The 20,904-nt window shown below is 39.7% G+C and overlaps 1 protein-coding gene across 2 annotated transcripts in view; it reads left to right on the top strand.

Moving 5' to 3' along the window:
* KDM4C (lysine demethylase 4C) overlaps positions 1-20,904 on the top strand; it is a 436,329-nt gene that overhangs the window by 388,576 nt on the left and 26,849 nt on the right. For both annotated transcript variants that reach the window (XM_021063862.2, XM_021063858.2), the window contains one exon: positions 2,383-2,553. In XM_021063862.2, the coding sequence (XP_020919521.1) occupies positions 2,383-2,553 (171 nt within the window). The remainder of the gene's footprint in view (positions 1-2,382; positions 2,554-20,904) is intronic.

Raw genomic sequence — 20,904 nt, 5'->3', positions numbered from 1 at the left:
AAAGAAGTTAGGGCTAATTAAACCAAGATTCTGAATTGATGAGACACTTTATTTCCCAGTAATGTTACAAATACCCTGCCAGGAAATACTGGGGTTTAATGAATCTTGGCTTTCTATAGGTTATGGATGACATGTCAGTCTGATGTTGGTATCTAGGGGATTGTGAGACTGTGTCTCCTAGACCTTCCTAAGTGCTTGATTCAGGGCTTCCCTTGTGAGTCAGAGCTTGTGGCATCAAAAGAATCAGGTCAGTGAATGAGACCTGGCATTTGGGACTTAAGGGGACCCAGTGCCTGAGTGCAGACTTCCCCCTAAGATGTTGACTGCCATCTCCACTTGGCAGGAATGGGGTTGGGGTTTGTATGAGTTCCTGACACGGGAGCAACAGCCTGATTCTGAAAAACAAAACAAAGAAACAAACAGAAACACCCAAATTTAAGCAAACTAGCATTTCTGGGAGTAGTTACTATGAGTCTGGTACTCTGCCAAGCATTTTCTTCAGGACTTTATCCTGAAGTCTTTTGCTTCCATAGCGTAACATATGTACTCTGAGACTTAGTCCATGGTTTTACATGGTTGTACATATGTACATGTGTATCTGTGTATGATAATGTGTGTGTGTATGCATATAATACATGCATATAATTCCTTGCTCTGTCTTCTGAAAGGGTCGAGAAGCAAAGATGTCCTTGTAGTAATAAGCACACCTAGGCACTTGGATCTTATTCTCTAATATCACTGCCCTCTAAAATGAACCACGCTCCTGAGGGAAGTGCTAATTCCAGTGCTGAGGCATGATGATCTTAGGGTATCTTGTTAGGCCAGATAGTAAGGAGCTGCTGAAAACTAAAAAAGATATCTTAAAGGGCACAAGAAACAGATTGAAGAGGCTTCTGTTGGCCAATTGTGAGATAATCTGAGCACTAAAATAATTAATTATAGTATGAATTATAAACAGTTGGGGAGGGGAAATTAATAATTCCATACTGAAGATGGGTGGGTGGATGGATGGATGGATGGGTGGGTGGGTGGGTGGATGGATGGATGGATGGATGTGGAGGGAGTGCTGGGGCAGGAAACATCAGCATATTATCACCATCATAGTAAAATCAGATCAAGCAAGACTTATCAGTGGATGCCAAATCCAAGCAAAAATGTATAGGATCATTTTCATGGTGTTAAAGTTTCTCCCACAGATTGCTTATTAGTTGGATAGGAAAAATAATAATTTCAGAATAGGGAAATTGGACTACTTTTTGACCAGGATCAAAATTAATATCACCGTTGAAAATCAGACAGACATGTGCCTCCTGATGTTATATCCTGGGAAGAATACAACATGTGATATTCTGGCCAGGAATGTATAAGCTGAATCTAATTGTGAAGAAACATCAAACAGATGCTCTATTGAAGGAATAGGGGGAGGGAGAGCTTTATCCTTCAAAAGTATCAAGGTCATAAAAGACAAAGGAAAGCTGTGAAAGTGTTCCAGATTAAAGGAGGTTAAAGAGACTTGGCAACTAAATGCAATACCTGACTCAAACTGGATCCTGTACATAAAGGATGTATATAAAGAATGGACGGGAAGATCTTTATTGGCTCACTTGACAAAATTTGAATGTGCATTTAAGTGTGGTATCCATGTTAAATTTACTAAAGCTAGTAACTGTACCATGGTTATGTAAAGGAAAACCCCTGTTTGTAACAAATATATACTGAATTTTTTTTTTGCTTTTCAGGGCTGTACCTGTGGCATATGGAAGTTCCCAGGCTAGAAGTCAAACCCGAGCCACAGCTGCTGGCCTACACCAGAGCCATAGCAACTTGGGATCTGAGACATGTCTATGACGTACACCACAGCTCATGTCAACGCCAGATCTTTAACTCATTGAGCAAGGCCAGGGAGCAAACCTGCAACTCATGGTTACTAGTCATATTTGTTTACCCTCTGCCACAATGGGAACTCCTATACTGATGTATTTAGGTGTAAAAGCTAAAGCTATGATATATGTAGCTTATTCTCAAATGGTTTAGAGTACTCAAGCACACACATGCACACAATTTTATATATGTATATAATATTATATATATATATACACACACACACATACAATAAAGAGAGAATATACAAAAAGAGGAAACAGTAAAATGCTACTAGCAATAAATAACAATTAATGAATCTGAGTAAAGAGTCAAAGAGTATATGTATGTTTTTGTATTATTCATATTCTTGCAACTTCTAAGTTTGAAGTTATTCTCCAACAAAAAGTTTAAAAATGAGAAGTACATATCATGACCAAATCAATGATGGTTTTCTAAAAAAAGATTTATTTTCTGTTCTTCCTCCTTTTTCTTTTCTCTCCTCCTCTGCCCCTTCCTTAGAAGTCCAAGGCTGGCGAGAAGGGCATCTCTGTGGGCCAGACAGTCATCACAAAGCATCGGAACACTCGGTACTACAGCTGCAGGGTGATCGCCGTGACCTCGCAGACCTTCTATGAAGTTGTGTTTGATGATGGCTCCTTCAGTAGAGACACGTTCCCCGAGGACATCGTGGTGAGTGAGGTCCTGAGGCACCTGCTCCCCAGTTTACTTTTTTGTACAACTAAACTGGCTGAACCTCTCACTATCTTTCTTTTGTCTTTTGGATATTGCACTTAATACTTGAGTAAGATGTTCTGTTTTCCCATCACCAAGAAGTATTGTTTTCTAGGAGATTGCTTAGCCTTCATTACTCCAAATAATAGGTGAACTTAGACTTACCTTCCCCAATTCTTTTTAGCTAAAGTGTATGTGGCCAGAAACACAAAATGTGAATTCACCAGTTCTTTGCTCTTAAAAAGTGTTTGTGTATTTGAATTCCTTTATTACCTCGTTTTCTTTATCTTAACTGGAGAATATGGCTTCTATTAATCTGGCCTGACAGTGACATCTGTGATCTGACAGAAACATCTGTGGATGTTTCATATGGGAGTTAACAAAAATCACACAAGAAAGAAGCTCTGACTTTTACTGAGTTTCATAACCATGTCTGGAATGGGACATGTCCATGCCTGCCTGCCTGACTGTCTGTCTGCCTCCTTCCCCTGTCCTTTCAGGGAACACCTTGGGGCATGTTCAGTGGAACTAGTGAATGTGTCTCAAGGACTGGCTTTTGAGCAGGATGTGTCACAAGAAAAACCCTTTCAGCAGAAAGTTTTTCAAAACTTCAGTCAAATCCAATAATTGGGAGTTCCTGTTGTGGCTCAGTGGTTAACGAATCCGACTAGGAACCATGAGGTTACGGGTTCGATCCCTGGCCTTGCTCAGTGGGTTAAGGATCCGTCATTGCCGTGAGCTGTCGTGTAGGTCACTGACACGGCTTGGATCCCGAGTTGCTATGGCTGTGGCGTAGGCTTGGCAGCTACAGCTCCAATTAGACCCCTAGCCTGGGAACCTCTACATGCTGCGGGTACAGCCCTAGAAAAGGCCAAAAGACAAAAACCAAAAAAAAAAAAAAAAATCCAATAATTGACCAGGGTTAGTCTTCTGGTCATCCTGTTATCACTTCTATATTTAAGGAAAGTATCCATTTGGAGAGTTGGGCCTCAATAATGTAGTTGTAACTTCTGCCTTGCCCCAGGTCTGTTGAGGCTTTGTTTGTATTGGAAAAGTATCTTTTAATGACTCTTTAAGAGTAATAATTATGCATTATAAATGACTGATAATTAAATCTAAGCTTATGAGATCGCTCATAAATATTTCTAGAGTTTTGGTCTCCTGGGGCCGAAGAATCATTGACTCAGTCAGCTTTGTAGTGCCTACTTCTCTCTATCTTCAAGAGGAACAAGTATATTAACAAAAGTTACCTTATTTGCAAGATTTTAAAGAAAGTGAATTTAAACAAATTAAAAATCCCAGGATATTTGCAAGATTTTAAAGCAAGTGAATTTAAACAAATTAAAAATCCCAGGACTTGATCATACAGCAAAAGGGAAGGGGGGTGCGGATTGTGTTTCTTTGCAGAAATCCAATCTGGCTTTGCTTATTTACTGCACTGCCGTTGCTTTCATGAGCAGCAGCCTTAAGGTAACATGCTCCCCTTATTAGACTGGGTTGTCCCTTCAGCCAGTCCTCAGTCCCTGAGTACCTGCTGAGTGCCGAGCATCACACTGGGTGCTGCAAAGATAGTGAGAAAGAAGTTGTGTGTTTTTTGCTTAGTCTGGGGCAAGCAGGCTGGTAAATGGGTGCTTTCTAGATAGTGCAAGAAATGCCAAAAGTGGGTCAGCAACAACCTGACACTTGTTGGGTCCAGGAGCCTGATTCAGAAGCTCCACAGGGTCAGTAGGGCTGACACAGACAGATGTGCACCACGTGCCAGGACCACATCACCAGCTTGATGTGCATGAGCCTCATAACCTTACATGCTAGTTACTACTGTTTTCCATATTTTTTTGCTCAAGAAACTGAGGTACAAAGAAATAACTTTCTCAAGGCGACACACAGCTAGGAAGTGTCAGAAAGAGTATTCAGTCCTGGGGTTTGGCTCTAGAGCCTCTGTTCATAACCCTGGGAAGAAAAGACGTTTAAAAGCAGGAGGGGAGGGTGTGGGAGGGCGAGAAAGGCAGGGAAACACATAGGGGACTGAGGCCCCGGGCGCTTGCCAACACTCTCCCCCCCCCGGGGGGGGGTGAGACACTTATTTCTGAATCAGCCTTCTTTTGTGCAAGCTGTGAACACTGAGCCTGTGAAAGAGAGGGAACTTGGGTGGGGAGCCTGTTGGGGACAGGACAGATGACTCCTGAAAGTTAGTCCCCAAACCTGAGCAAATAATTGGGTCTTTCTCCATGATAGTATTTAATGAATCAAATTCCCTTTCACTTCACAAGCCTCCACACACCCAGCTGGTTTTAAGCTTTCTTGGGGTGTCCTCAGCTTGTGCATTGGAAAAGAGGGGCTGTGGTCCTGGGAGGTTTTTGAAACTCCGCAGACCTTTCCTTCTACACCTTTGGTTCCCACTCTCTTTGAACCCAAACACGTTTGATTTGAAGTGTTTGCTGGCCTTGTGAGAACAAGTCTCTAAAATTTATAAGGTTGTTCAGGAACACCTTGGCATTTAAATCAACAAGAATGGAAAAGCAAAATTCTTTACAGCCTGATGAGCTGTTACTTGGCATATTTGATAAGGGCTTGAGGTTTAACAGTGGGGTATGTTTGTGTGTCTGTGTATGTGCTCACAGCTCTAGCCTTGGAGGAGGGCAGCACCACCGTGGCATGAGTTAACATAAGTTGGAGAGAGGGCATCTATATGAATTTGTGTGAATGATAATTTTTTCAGAGAAGCAAATTACAGTCACCCTTATGCAGCCATTCTCTCTTTCATCCAGCCTTTTCTCCCTCTATACTCTCCACCACCCTTTCCCATCTGGTACATTTTCAGTTACTTGTTCCAGACCTCTTAGACCAAGAAAGAGGGAATATTTAAGTCATGTTGTATTTTCAAATTTCACATACTTCCCGATAATACCACCACGTGTTGGCAGCAGTGGTTTCTTCCTCTTTGTTCTCCTGGTGCTGAATGGGACATCCCCAGCTTTTCTTCTTTGGTGACTTTAGACAGAAGGTTTTATTTTTCCTAATAAGACTGTATCAGCCACAGTTTTTCAGAGAACTAGAGCCAATAAGAGGAGTGTGTGTGTTTAATATATTACAAGTAAATATATAATATGCATTTACATATATGATTTATTATAAGGAACTGGCTCATGTGATTGTGGAAGCTCAGCAGTCCCAAGACCTGCAGTCAGCAGACAGGAGACCCAGAGTAGCAGATGGCGTAATTCTAGTCCAAGGGCCAACGGGCTCCAGACCCTGGAAGAGCTTCAAGTTCAAAGTCGGGGAAAAGCTAAGTCCCATCTCAAGCCAGTCAGGCAGCAGGAATTACCCCTTATTTAGGAAATGGTCAGCCTTTTTGTTTTCTTCAGGCCTAGCCTTGATTGGATGGGCCGTAGGGAGGGTTGTCCACTTTGTCTGTCAGTTCATGTACTAATGTCATCCAACAACACTCTCCTAGACTCACCCGCAATGATGTCTGACCACATACCAAATATCTGGGCACCTGAGGCCCAGCGAAGTTAACACATAAAATTAACCATCACAAATATATTGTCTTAGGCATTTTAAGAGACTGCTTATTACCTTGTGGTGGCAGAATGTTATTTTCTCTTCTGTAAAACATCCATGCTGTTTTGTTTGGTCTGGAGCACTCCGCACATCCACTCCATTAGCTCTGTGCTTTGTCCTGGTCATCATCTAGCTTCCTAAAAAGTGAAGGCATAGATTTTATAAAGCGAGCTTTTAACATTTTAAGAATTATCAGGGATTGGTTGGGGTCTCTGTTTCTCACTGAAATTGATGAAAGCTATGCAATTAAATACCTTTGTAGTATATCAACTAGACTTCACTTTGATATAGGGAAATTTGATGTTATATTTCAAGGCATAATGTATGTATATAATTAGGTATGTTATGGATATGTTCTTATATAAATTGTGCTTATTCCTATGTGCGATATAATGTAAGTACATTTATATCACCATTTTTCAGTCCAGGTGGGTTAATTCTTATGATCGTCCTACTTCCAATTTTGATATTCATCAACATCAGAACTATTTTCTGGGAGATGGGAGCCCTGCTTGGTACCCTAATGGGGAACATGATGAGAAGATGTGACCAGATATGTCTCTGTCTCAGCATCTTGCAGATTGTAGCAGAATAATTATTTGGTGGAAACACTAAATGTATTCCACATCCCTCAGAGAAATCTTGTTTTCATTAGATGATATACCTGTGCTGTCTGAAACTGGGGGTAGAAAATGATTTTTTTTTTCTTTTCTGTTTGCCTGAAAACTGTCTAATCCACACAATGTGCTTATCAGCTGTGTGTGCCCCTGGGAAGGCTCTTTCATCAAATTCAACGCAACATCAGTGTGACTGGCTAGTGAAGAACCAGTTTCTCTAAGCTGTGGTACTTGCCAACTAGAACTGCTGTAAGGGTACACAGCACAATTTCAGTTTTTTAACTATGAAAATAAAATTTAGAATGTCAAGTTTAATTATTCCCAAATATATGTTATTATTTACATATAATATAAATATAGACTTTTATGAAACTGATGCTTCAGGAAAGAAATGCATTCTTTTATTTATAGTGTCACTGATTACAGTCACTTTATAACCCCAAAGAAGAGAAACCTTTAATGCAGGCTGGCCTGTGTTTGAAAGTAAACTTGTTGAGCATTAAAATGCCTTTGTTAGGTTGTGTTTGGAGCTGTAGGAAGAAACATTCTTTGGACTACCAGACAATTCCTTTCCAGCCCTAGTACTTTATTTCTGTAATAGCCAGAGAAATGTCCAAAATCTTTTCTCTCAACAGTATACTTGGAGAATGTATGTATCAGCCCAGTTAAACTCAGCATGCAATCTGTAGCTGTCAGGGGAAGTAATAAAAGATGTATTGCTACACGCTTCCACCTGTCATTCTATGAAATTGCGACACACTTCCTGATGAATTTTTTTTGTCTCCTACTATTTTGATGGGAATGAAAGTTGCCCACTGGAAAGAATTCAACGAGCATGGCAATTCCAGGGCCCTCTTTTAGCTTTTGCTAAAACCTGGGATCCTCTTGCCTGCTCACGATGACACTAGAGTGATGGCTGCTTCCTTTAGTCTGCACTTGGGGCTCATTTTGAGGGTGGAGGATGGTGCAGTGTGATCTGGAGAGTTTTGGGACGAGCACTTAACATTCACCACTGGGCATGAGAAGAGAAACAGGACCATTTAGAAATTCGACAGCAAGAGTCCATCACTGAAATTTCCACGAGGACTTGCTCCATTTTTCAGCATCCTTTGAAATGTGAAAAAAGCACCAGAACTATACTCTTTAGGATTCTAGGGATGGATTGTCATGGGCCTTTAGTTTTTGTGGCTGTACAATGCAAAGTGAAATTCTTGGAGCTATGTTTTTTCTCAGTTATAGGCAAATTGCTTAAACTTTCAAGCCTCAGCTTTTTCCCCACTAGAAGGACAAGAATAATTTATACCTCTTGGGATTATCTAAAGGACTAAATAAGCTAAATGCCTGATATATAGTAGGCACAAAATCAAAATTAGGTAACTAACTTCAGTTTGTAGAACTTTTTTTTTCCCCTTTGTCTTCCCCAGTTTAGTTTTTGCTGCCCTTTCCTGGTCTTGATGAAATCAGGTTAGAAGGTGTGTACTTAGAACTTTGTTCCTACTTGTTAGGTTAAATGGATGTCTGTACACATGAGATTTCACTGAGTCAACTTATTTTTTTTCCACTTGCTGTAAAGCAATCTTGGCATCTTTTGACTTTATAGTAAAGAACCTAATTCTCTACATTTATGCTTGTATTTTTTTGTGTGTTTAAAGTGTTATTTCATTCCCTTTTTGTAACAAACCCCACTCTAGAGAAAGTGCATGTTCATTTCATAGATGTGATACTTTCTGAGTCGCAAGAAACCTTTGATTTGTGCAAGCTCACCAAAGTGGGGGTGACAGAGTCTGGGGCAGAATGCAGCTGCCACCCTCCACACCTAGCGTTCCATTGCTTGTTGTCTCCGTGCTTTGGGGCACCTCTCTCGGAAGGCTGCTCTCTGTGACTTAGTGTTGCTCTGGTAGAAGACTTTGTGCCTAACTGCTCAGGTTTCATCACCCCACAAACCCCAGCTTGGCAACTGGAGGTGTGGGGGTGACTCTGGATGTTCTGGAGGCAAAAGAAAATATCCGAGGGGGTTGGAAGAAACTAAGAAGAAAATTTTCCATTTAGAAACGCTCTATACTATGGGATCCTGGGAAGTGTTTTTGGATTCCTATTGGCTGATAGCTTTTGAAGTGCCCTGGATTTTCAAGTCAGGTGGAAATCACTCCCTATCCCAGACCTATCCCTATCTGTGCTGTGTTTGCTCCAGATAGATACCCCTTCCTGCCCTCTACTCCCTTCTTGTCCTGATTCTTCTAGAATCAATGGAAATTGGTTGCCAGAGAAGGCTCTAGGAACTTTCGCTAGTTTAACATTTAACCTCTCAAGAGTGGCACCCTTGCTTCTCTATCTTGGCTGTAGAGCTGAGAGTCTGTGAGGTGAAGAGCTGCACCATTCCCACTGAGTTTTACATCCTTGGGAAGACTTTTAGACATGTAAAAAAAAAATCCATTATTGCTTTGATTTTAATCAATATTCAGTTTAAAATTTACATTTAAGCCTTCAAATTCAGCTGACAAATTTTCTTATAAATCTAATAATTTTTATATTTAAAAAGAAAAAACTCATTTATTTCTTGATTAGTGTTTAGGTAGTGTATATATTGACATAAAATTCTAACCATTTTACATTTAAGTAATCAAATTTCCTTGGACATCTTAACTGTGCTTATAGGTTTAATATATATAATTCTCACAAATGTCACAATTTTTGGAAGCACTCAGTGCCCATAATGCTAATAAGTTAGACATTAATTTAGTAGTTCAAATTGTTCTATTTCAAACATCTTCAAAAAGCAAACAACACATACAGCAGTACAATATTTACAAAACACATTATCACACCTTTGTAAACACAATTTGCTTTAGACAGTATGTTGAATACAATCTATATTTAACACATCTTCAATGATAGATAAGTAAATGGAAAGACTCTGCCCACCAAGGGGGAATAATATTACTATACTGGCTAGGAGTTTACTAGGGAAAAATAACCTCAGGGCTATTCCGATGCATGGAGTCTGATTGTGTCTTTGAAGACTAAACCTACAGTTGCTGGGCCAGGGCTCCTAACTAGGGTCAGCTTTCATCTGACTCATCAGCTCTCTAAATTGTGTGCTCTTGGAGTTACTGTTGTGGCTCAATGGAAATGAATCTGACTAGGATCCATGAGGATGCAGGTTTGATTCCTGGCCTAGCTCACTGGGGTTAAGGATCCAGCATTGCTGTCAGCTGTGGTGTAGGTTGCAGATGAAGCTTGGATTTGGCATTGCTGTGGCTGTAGCATAGGGCAGCAGCTACAGCTCCAACTCGACCCCTGGCCTCGGAACCTCCATATGCTGCAGGGCTGCCCTAAAAAGACAGAAAAAAAAATTGTGTGCTCTTCACTGAGGTTCTAACTAGTTTCATAAATTTCATGAACTGTCTCAAGTTGGTGGGGGTAGGTATTTATCAGGCCCTAGAATTTTACTCTCTCTTGTGTAATTCTTATGTGAATTTTTGCCTTAAAGCCTAAGGCATACTAGTATAATGCTGAAGTCCTTATTTGAGTTGGGCTCACTTTCTCTTTTATAAATTGTATGCATCTCTGCCCACAGTTCTGTAGCCATCATATTGACAATTTCCATTTAGCATTGGTGAGGCTCTGAAGAAAAGTGTGTCATTGCCCTAATATCCCATGCAGGAGATTAACTAGTTATCCTGAAGACACACTGTCAGTTATATTTTTCTTCAAACACATACCTCCTTCACTTGACAGTATTTCTCTTGTTTTTCTTTCAGTAATTATGTCAAGGTGATTGGTTTGACGAACTTATTCCCAGGAGATAGTTTCTTGGTGTTTTCTTTCTCATCTTCAGTCTAACAGGATCAAAATAACTACCTTGAATTTGAGGGCAGTGTTATTAATTTCCAGGACTTCATCATCTCTTCTCATTGATCCCATCCTGTCATCTTTTCTCTTAATCCCAAGGGTGGCAGGCAGCACCATGATCCAGATCTACTCATGTTTGGGAATATTCAGTCATATCATTCTTTTTGATCTAAGTATTCAGTGCTATTTTAGGTACCATGGGGGATTCAGGGTGTATAAGCATGGGCGAAGGAGTGATCCTGTGTGTTCTAGAAGCAAAATCAAATACCTAAGTGGGTTTGAAAGACTATGGAAAATGTTCTTACCAGAAAAATTCTCTGCTGTGGGCTTCTTGGAAAACTGGCAGATGTAGAGACCAAGTTAATTTAGAGGCATCTCTTGTCATGAGGGCACCTCAGCTTTGGGAATTCATGCCTCATTCCCAGCCCATTCGTGTTATCTTTTCATCACTGATGCCCCCTACATTCCCTCACCTCAATCAGGAGCTGATCTGAAAGATTTTACAAGAAAAATACCTAATGAAGTTTGTTGAAACTAAGTTCAGAGATGGAAGCAATGGCAATGGAGCAAAGGGCTGAAGGATATCACATCAGGGAGGAGAGTGATGAGCCGGGGTTATTGACTTTTAAGAGTTCCCGCGTATTCTCAATACAGGTCCTTTGCCAGATAGTTAGCATTTTTTTTTAACCCCACTGTGAATAATATGTTATTGTATGATGTATTTTGTTTATCCATTCGTCAGTTGATGTTTGTAAATCCAGGTGATCGGGTTATTTCTAGTTTGGGGCTGCTATAAATAATGTTTCCATGAACATTTGCAGTCAAGTCTTCGTGTGGACATTTTTATTTCTCTGGGATGAATATGTAAGAGTGGATTATTGAGTTATATAGTAAATATATGATTAGGTTTATAAGAATCTGCCAAACTGTTTTCCAAAGTGGCTTCACCATTTTGCATTCTTACCAGTGATGTATATTATATTTTCTTTACATCCTTTCCAACCCCTGTATTTCTCATTATTTTGAATAATAACCAACCATTCTAGTGGGTGTGTACTAGTTTCTCAATATAATTTTAAATTTTATTTCCCTGATGACTAATGATTTTGAGCATCTTTTCAAGAGCTTATTAGCTATTCAGACATCATCTTTGTTGAAAAACCTATTCAGATATTTCACTTATTTTTTTAAATTGAGTTACAACTGTGTTATTCTGTGTATGAATTCTTTGTCAGATTTATGATTTACAAATATTTTATCCCAGTTTGTAGCTTGTCCTCACTTTTTTAACCATGTTAGAACAGCAGAAATTTTAAATTTTAACGAAGCTCAGTATATCAATTTTTTTCTTTATGGATCATGCTTTTGGTGTCATAGTTTAAGAAATCTTTGCCTAACTCAAGGCCATAGAGATTTTTCTCTTATGTTCTCCTCTAGAAGTTTTATAATTTTAGGTCTTACTTTTAAAGCTATGATCCATTTTGTGTTAATTTTTGTGTGTGGTTGTGAGGTCCAAATTCTGTAAAATGAAAACCATACCACATAACATAATGAATTAATGGTAAGGATTAAGTAAGAGAAAGTCTATAATCATCATGGTGTAACACCTCACACATAGCAAGGAAGGTGAATTTCACTTGAATTTCTCAAAATTGTACTCCAGAAGAGAAAATTAGTTGTTTCTTTGAATAATTTGGACTTCTAGAAAGGCGTAACACCTCACACATAGCAAGGAAGGTGAATTTCACTTGAATTTCTCAAAATTGTACTCCAGAAGAGAAAATTAGTTGTTTCTTTGAATAATTTGGACTTCTAGAAAGGCACGTGGATAATTGTTTGCACATCTACTTAATATCAGGAGTATTTTGGAAACGTATAAGTCTTCAAAAATTTAGTTTCAACATGATTTCTGTACCTTTAGGGAAAGAGGAGTAGAAAATGCCAGAAAGGGAGTTCCCTTTGTGGCTCAGTGGAAACGAATCTGACTAGTATCCATCAGGATGCAGGTTCACTCCCTGGCCTTGCTCAGTGGGTTAAGGATCCCACATTGCTATGGCTGTGGCATAGGCCAGCAGCTGTAGCTCCGATTTGACCCCTAGCCTGGAAACTTACATATGCTGCAAGCGTGGCCCTAGAAAGCCAAAAAAAAAAAAAAAAAAAAAAAAAAAAGGAAAAGAAAAGAAAAAGATGAAAAAGTAAAAAAAATGCTGAAGAAGGGGGTTCCATCTGCAATGAGATCTAAAATCTAAAATGTAGTTAATGTGCTTATAGACCTAAGAAATTCTTGATATATTTTAAATTAGTCCAAGATCATATTTAAAACCAGAACATGTTTTGTTTTTCCAGAGAAAGAAAGAAGCAAGAAAGAGATACACAAAGGAAATAATTTTTTTATAGCAATATAGGGGAAATCAATGAAGTGCTTACCCAGAGAAGTTACCATCCAGACTTTCCATTTAAACCTGAATTTGTCATAACATTTATCCTGGTTTTATATATGTTTGATATATGATTTCCACTAAACTTTGAGCTTCTTGAAATCAAGGACCATGTCTTTTTGAGTTACTGTTTTGTTTTATTTTGTTTTTTTCTGCTTTTTTTTCCCCTAGGGCCACACCCATGGCTTATGGAGGTTCCCAGGCTAGGGGTCTAATCAGAGTTACAGCTGCCAGCCTGTGCCACAGCCACAGCCATAGCCACACCAGATCCAAGCCGTGTCTGTGACCTACACCACAGCTTGAGGCAATGCCAGATCCTTAACACACTGAGTAAGGCCAGGGATCGAACACACAGCCAACCTCGTGGTTCCCAGTTGGATTTGTTTCTGCTGTGCCTCGATGGGAACTAGATTACTGTTATATACCTAGTTCTCAGTACAGGGTCTGGTTTATAGTAAGTGGATGATAAATAGTTGTTGAATTAAAGACTAAATAAATTAATAACTATCACATATTCAAGTCATCAATTTGACAATTGGTATGTTACTTTAAAATCCATAGTTCATATCAAGAATCATTTTAAAATTTAAGTCCAAATTCATATTGTACATTGCATGTTCTATCCTTAGAGCAGGGCTGTGCTCCAGCAATTGCTCCTTTGGTATTTGGCTTCTACCTAAAATTTCTTTTTATTTTATTTTTTCCTTGATTTTTATTTATCTATTTTTTATAATGATTTTTGTTTTTTTCATTATAGCTGCACTGTTGGTGGGAATGTAAATTGGTACAACCACTATAGAAAACAATATGGAGGTACCTTAGAAAACTATACATAGAACTACCATATGACCCAGCAATCCCACTCTTGGGCATATATCCTGACAAAACTTTCCTTGAAAAAGACACATGTTGGGGTTCCCGCTTTCGATTGGATCCCACCTTGCTGTTGTGGTGTAGGCTGGTGGCCATAGCTCCGATTGGACCCCTAGCCTGAGAACCTCCATATACTGCGGGTGTGGCCCTAAAAAGCAAAAAAAGAAAAAGAAAAAGACACATGCACCACATGTTCATTGCAGCACTATTCACCTAAGATTTCTTTAAAGGTCTCTAGCCTTGAAAAAATTTGAAATCACTGGTTCAGATGGAGTGAAATGTTATGTACTGTCCCACTGCCATGAGAGTGAGAAATCTAAGAGGGCTAAGGGACCCTGGTCTCATTGTAGCTGCTGGTGCCCATGTGTGCCTGGGAACAGGGCTGTTGCAAAAAGTCACCAGTGCTCTTAGCAGGCTCCGCTGTGAATGTTCAGCTCCAAACTTGAGTATCAGCGCCATCATTTCTAAATCTCCGAGTTAGTCTGAATCAACTAACATTTAATTGAAAATGGAAACAAAATGAAAATTCTTTATTCCTTTTAATAAACATGTGGCCGGATGTCAGTGTTGCTTCACGTCGTAGTATCAGAATGATAGTGATTATTGTTGGCTCCTCTCCCTCTTTTTAAATGAAAATGGCACACTAGCTGCCTGTGATTGGAAGGTTTCAAACTCTTCAGTCTTTTCTTGGCTCTAACTTCACTTAGATCTCAAACCTAGATACTGTTTGGATCTCAAACCTAGATATTATGTGGTATAATCATCCATGTTTCATAAATGCCTTAAATTTTCCAGAGCTGAACCTTCCTGTAGCGCATTTGTACACAATGTTCTGCATACAATTTCTGAAATACATTGCTAACACAGAGAGCCTCCTGAGGCAAGTAGGCAACAGTGAGCTGTCTGTTTACAAGCCCTTTTACGTTATCTTTCATCTTTGTCCAACCCCGGTGCGAACACACTGACACATAAATTGGTGACACATTTTGGAAGATATTGGGTTCATAAATCAGCAGAATTTATGTTTCTATTTGACCATAGGGTTTAAATTATTTTGGTAAAAGAGTGAACTTATTGTTTGATAAGTATATCCAGAAGAAGTCAATACTTCTCTCTCTCTCTCTCTCTTTTTTTTTTTTTTTTTTTTTTTGTTTTCTGACCACATCCATGGTATATGGAAGTTCCCAGGCCATGGATCAAACGCACACCCTCACAGCCACTTGAGCTGCTGCAGTTGGATCCTTATCCCACTGAGCCCACACTGGGAACTCCAATACTATCTTCTTATTGATGGACTGGCACTATCCATTTTTTCACTTACTTTTCATACCTTGCTTGAAAGAGGTTCACTGATTTTCATGGATGAAAGAGAACCAGTAAAAAATCTTGCCTTTTGTTTCATTAATCAAATTGTATTTTAAGGTCAGACTGTGTGAGTAAAGGGAGAGGAGGAAATATGGAGAGAGAATGGAGTGAGTATTATTTTTCCCTCAGTTTCTGATCTTTCCCACAGTCAGGAAATGTTCTCTGCTAAAAATTAAGTGAAAATCCTGGAATTTGTGACCTGCTATATAACCTTTGTTGGTTGTATACATTCCCACAAATAAATTGCCCCACACCATCTGATTTCTTAGCTTCTGTGAAATGGAAGATACTATGTTTGAAAGTCTTCTGAGATATTTTATCCAGTGCCATTAAACATAAAGAATGTTTAACTTTTCCTAAATGTTATAATAGTACAATGTGCTGAATAATGTTTTATACATGGTTTTTCATAGCCAAGTAGGGTTTTCCACTACTTGGAAATTTCTATAATTAATGCTGAAAAAGATGTCTTTTTCAGATTAATGGCTAATAACTCAGTTAAAAAGGAAGAGGTAAAATTATGCATCTTTCTAGTAGTATAGTTATAAGTATATACTTAATAGATTATTGTCTTTTAAAACAAACCTGGTATTTACCCTTATGTCTTAAATTAAATGTAATCTGACCCAATGATTCCATTAGATGTGATATCCTCTTTTTTGAGGGAGTAACATAACATTGAATCTTCTAAAGCAGTTTATCTGATTTATACCATAAACGATTATCACAAAACAAACCAGGCTTAGTCATTGCATTATAAGCAGACAATATCTGAAGCCCTTTTAAAATAGGAACTATAGGAATTTCAATGTCAGTGGGTTGAGGATCCAGCATTGTCACTTCAGCTACTTGGGTCACTGCTGTGGCATAGGTTTGATCCCTGGCCTAGGAACTTCCACATGCTGCAAATGCAGCCAAAAAAAAAAAAAAAAAAAAAAGAAAGAAAGAAAAAGGAACTATAAGAGAACTTGGTATGGTATGAAATGTAACATTTTATTTGCAGTTTTAAAATTTTTTTCAATTCTAATAAAATCCCTTTCCTATATTTGTATTAAAACTTTACCCCATGTCATTAGTTATGTTTCTACAGGGTTTTGTTTGTTTTGTTTTTTCTCTATTTGCAGGAAGTTAGAAGGGCAAACATCTAACTGATATCTAAGAGTGGGTTCCCTGCAGGAGAAGTCTAATGAGGATGGGACACAGTGTGAGTGATGCTCAAGTCCTCTTTCTTCTCCTAAAGTGAGGGGCTTGTGTCAGTGTGGAAGGCTGGTGCTTCCCCAGGAGGCCCTTCCTTTTGTAGAAAAGGAACTCCCGCAGGGCCAGGCCTTTGATAAGCCACATCTGGGTACCTGCATGGGTGATTTATGGACGCTCCAGCTGAGGAATATCTTACTCTTAAATAAGTGGAGCCTTACTAAAAAGTTTGCTTCCAGTGAGCCCCTGCTCCCTGCCAGGCATTGTGCTGGGCCTTGGAAGTATGATGATGAGAGATAAAACTGAAATGGTTTTTGCTCTCATAGAATTTATAGTCTAGTGAGAAAAAGTAACAACAACAGTCACACTAATAGCAATGTACTTCAAACTGAGCTAAGTCCTGGAGGGGTAGGAATGTAATCCTTTAAGAACATGTAACCAAAAAAAACCTTATGTAGATGAGTGATCAGTGTGACTTGAGCCAAGATCTACAGGATGCATTACTAGACAAAGGGCAGAGGAAAGTGTTCCAGCAAAGCATGCACAAAGGCTCTTTGCAGGAAGGAGCAAGGAAGAAGGTAAGTATGCCTGTTGGGAGAGGTCAGTGAGAGGCCTGGAGAGGAAGGAAAGGTGCAGACTAGGCTGGGATAGGGTTGGATCTTTACTCAAAGACAGGGGGAGCCATTGATGGTCCTAAGCATCAGCCAATATGAAGAGATTTGTTAAGAAGCATTTTCTCTGGTTCTAGTGGAAAAGATGAATTGGAGAACGGGCTGCAGTGTATGCTAGGGGCCGGTTAGGAGGGCTTTGCAGTAGATCAGAGGAGTAATGATGAAATTTGCACTGTGGAGCAGTAGAAGGATCTGAAATACATTTAGGAGGTGAAATCAAGAGAAGTCAGCCAGTGGTGGAAAGAGGTGTCAGAATGACTTCCAGGGTCTGGCTTGCTCAGCCACGAGGAAGGAGGCCCAAGTTTCAGGACCAAGGTTATAAGTAAACACTTGGCCATACTGAAGTTTCTTTCCTTCTAGAGCAGCTACTGCATTTACAGCCATCCCAAGACCCTGGGGTTGCAAAGCATGGATTGTTTTGTTTTGTTTGTCTCTCACAAAGTGGAATGGACACTGAGTGAAAGGCCCCAGGTCTCAGTGTGAGAACAGACATCCCATATTAAAGGAATGGCAAGGTCAGACACTTTGTTTTCTTCTCTAAGTGGATATTTTCTCCCCCTGCCCCCGCCACACCATATTACCTATCTCTAACACACTTGATAAAATAGTGTTTGACCAAGTAATTATTCAGTATGACAATACGGCCACCCAAAGTGATGTCATTTTTACCCTTTATTGGGCTTCCATATTGATACACAGACCTTTAAATTGAGCCTAATAGCACATTTGTAGACATGACCTCATGGTATAGCTCATTACTCCATAGTTCTCCTCAGCACTCATTGGCCTGATTTTGCCCCCCGCCCGCCCCCCCACCTCAGCCCTGTTGCTGTCCACAGAGCCTGTACACTCTCCTCTTTGATTTTTACTTCCCCTTTGCCTTTCGTGTTCCCTTCCCAGGGCTCCCTGGCTGTGGACCCCGGGAAAAGCTCTTGTTTTTCTGAAGGAAATGGACTGCATGACCTTCCAGAATCTTGAGCATCCCTCATTTTGGGGGTTCATATACCATTTTTAAAGGAGAAGGATCATTCACTTATTTTGATAGACAAATTCTCTGTAGTTAACAAGTAATAATAAGAGTTACTGGCAAATATTTAACAATCTTTATGCCCAGTGTTTTGTATAAAATTCCTCTGGCTGGCTAAAGTTCACAAAAAAGAAGAGGATATGCAGTGAAAAGTAGCAGTTTCTGCAGCACCCCACATCTGGGTACAGCCCCACCTGCTACTTATATGTCCTCCCAGGATTTTAAAAATACATATACAGTCTTTATGTGTGTGTATGTGCATGGAGATCTCTGTGTATTTGAATTCACCTAGCAACATACTGAAGCTAGGAATCGCATTCCATGCACTCTTAATGTTGTTGCTGATTGGTGCTTAGTGATAGATGTTTAAAACCATTTAGTGGCTAAGCCATCTCCTTTTATCCTTTATCTTCCTCTGTCTCCAGGTCTACTTTTTCATAGTATCATTCTGGTGTCCTTTTTCTCTCTTCTTAGTTTAACCTATAAAAGCCGTGCCCACTGTTCTGGCTTGAGCATCACCTCTGCTGACACCCCTTTACAGATGCCTCTGTACCCTGGGACTCTCCCTTTGGCAGGTTTTTGGTTCAGAGTTGCCAGTACATGCTAGTTTACATCAGTTCAAAACTATGGTGTCTGTTTCAAGGAAAGTGGCTGAGGATGCTAATAAAACCTGGGTTTTTGGAGGGAGATGAGAAAAAAAAAAAAAAAGACCATATCGTAATTGAAATATAAATTAGCTGACTGCTTAGATTTCATTAAGCAAGTCAGATATTAACAAGAATCATGCCTCAAATAAAGATTGATATTCAGCATGAAAAGAACAGAGAGATTCCTACTTCAAAGGTTCATTATCAGAAAAAGAGCAACATAATCTTCAGCGTAATTCTGAGCCAGGCATTGCTGCTTGAGTGTGGTCAGTAAAGCAAAATACACTGCCCTCCTCTAGTGTATCTTTAAGCCTTTGGATTAAAAGCTCTTGTTTTGATGAATCTGACAATAGTGTATTATCTCTATATCATTTTCATTCTTCTCCAGAACCTACAAACAACAAAATTCTCCTTAATAGCACATTAAGATTATTTTGATTTGACAGCTCTTTGACAACCAAAGAATCATTTGGGGAATTTCTGAAATTTCTGACTTCCCTTTAAGGGTAATCATGTTTAGTAAATAGACTGATTGATTGTCCTCTCCTCAGCCATCTTATTTATCTGCATACCGTTTGTGACAGACTGGCCTCCATGGAAATAGGCTGGTCGTAATTACACAGTCCTGTTCTTCATAAAACAGCCTGTTATGAACATGATTGTTTAAATTTATGCATTTGCATCAAATCTGAGAGGAAGGACATGTGGAATTAACAGAGATAGAAGCAGTAGCTTACAGGGGAAATATTTATAGAATGAGTTGTTCACATTTTATTGCTGGACTCAGGCACATTTGCAACTTGGAGGAAATTCTGGATTACTTCATTTGTACATAGATACATTTTGGGCCTCCTCTGCTTCTGAATTTAATGTAAGACAAGCTGATATTTTTTGACAAAGACTATTCTCACAAATCTTTCGGTTTGTCTTCACCCCTTCCTGGTTCTCCCTTTTAATCTTTGGTTTAAAATCCTCCTCAGATGTTACTCATTTGCTCAAAATCTTGCACTGCTAGGCTGTGAAATGCAAAATTAAATTATAGCCAGCTCTTGGTGAGTTGTGACTCTGGGCAAGTCATTTCATTGTTCAGTCCTTCTCTTCAAAATGGGATGTTGGCCTAGGAAATCTCATGGGCCTCTTCTGTTTCTGGCAGAGGAGAAACACACTGGGTCACCCATAATCATCTGGGACTCTAAGCATTAGAATGTGCCCCTGGCCCACAGTCCACTCATTTACATGGACACATAACTGTTCCCTGATCCCAGGTCTTGATAATCACCTACCTGCGTGGTCGTGTGATGGAGCACATGCTGGGCCAGCTCAGCTTGTTAGACACATAGCCCCGTTCTGCAACATGGCCTGCCACTTATACATTGTAATACCATTCAGAGACCAGAGGGCTGAGCTCTTCTTAGGCCCATAGCCCAGGAGTAATTAATCCCTGACATATTTTATTACACACTGCAATGCTTTTTTGCAGCTATACCTTTTACCACAGAAGCTTTGTAGCTTTTCCACAGCAGTAGGCAGAGGCCCCACCCATCTTTAATCACTTCTGTGCTTTTGCTTTACCCATTTGTGAGTTTCCTAGTCAAGTTAGAACAGACCTTCTCTGTGCCCCCCAGAGAATGAGGTAGTGCTGTGTGAATAGGTCCCCTCTTTGAGATGTTGATCTGGAAGGATGCTCCCTGCCCTTGGCCATACAGGAAGCTGATGTATAAAGAGCTCAAGGAGTGTAGTCAGAGAGTGACTGAGATTAGATTGGGAGAAAGATTATTGTCTGCTTTTTTGTTTGTTTGTTTTTTGCATTCTCTGATCCCAAAAGTTTTGTGAAAGAGGAAGGGCACTAGACAAGGGCTTGAGAAATTTAGGAACCACAATCTTAACTTTAACTCTGCCTGTAACTTCCACTGAGACTTGGGCAGGCTATTCAATGAGAGAATCTTAGGCAAAAGGTCTCATGTCTAGAAGTTCTGAGTAACCCTGGTCCAGTTCAGGGCTGCTGCGTAATAAGACAGGCTAAGGGCTAAGCATGCAGTTCCCTCCCACTGCCACCTTTAA

The sequence above is a fragment of the Sus scrofa genome, chromosome 1 (genome assembly GCF_054392235.1).
Source record: "Sus scrofa isolate SSC_HxYL_T2T_F1_AM1 chromosome 1, Sscrofa_HxYL_maternal_Yorkshire_Landrace_v2.0, whole genome shotgun sequence".
NCBI classification, from domain to species: domain Eukaryota; kingdom Metazoa; phylum Chordata; class Mammalia; order Artiodactyla; family Suidae; genus Sus; species Sus scrofa.
This window is presented reverse-complemented; position numbering and strand designations above follow the sequence as displayed.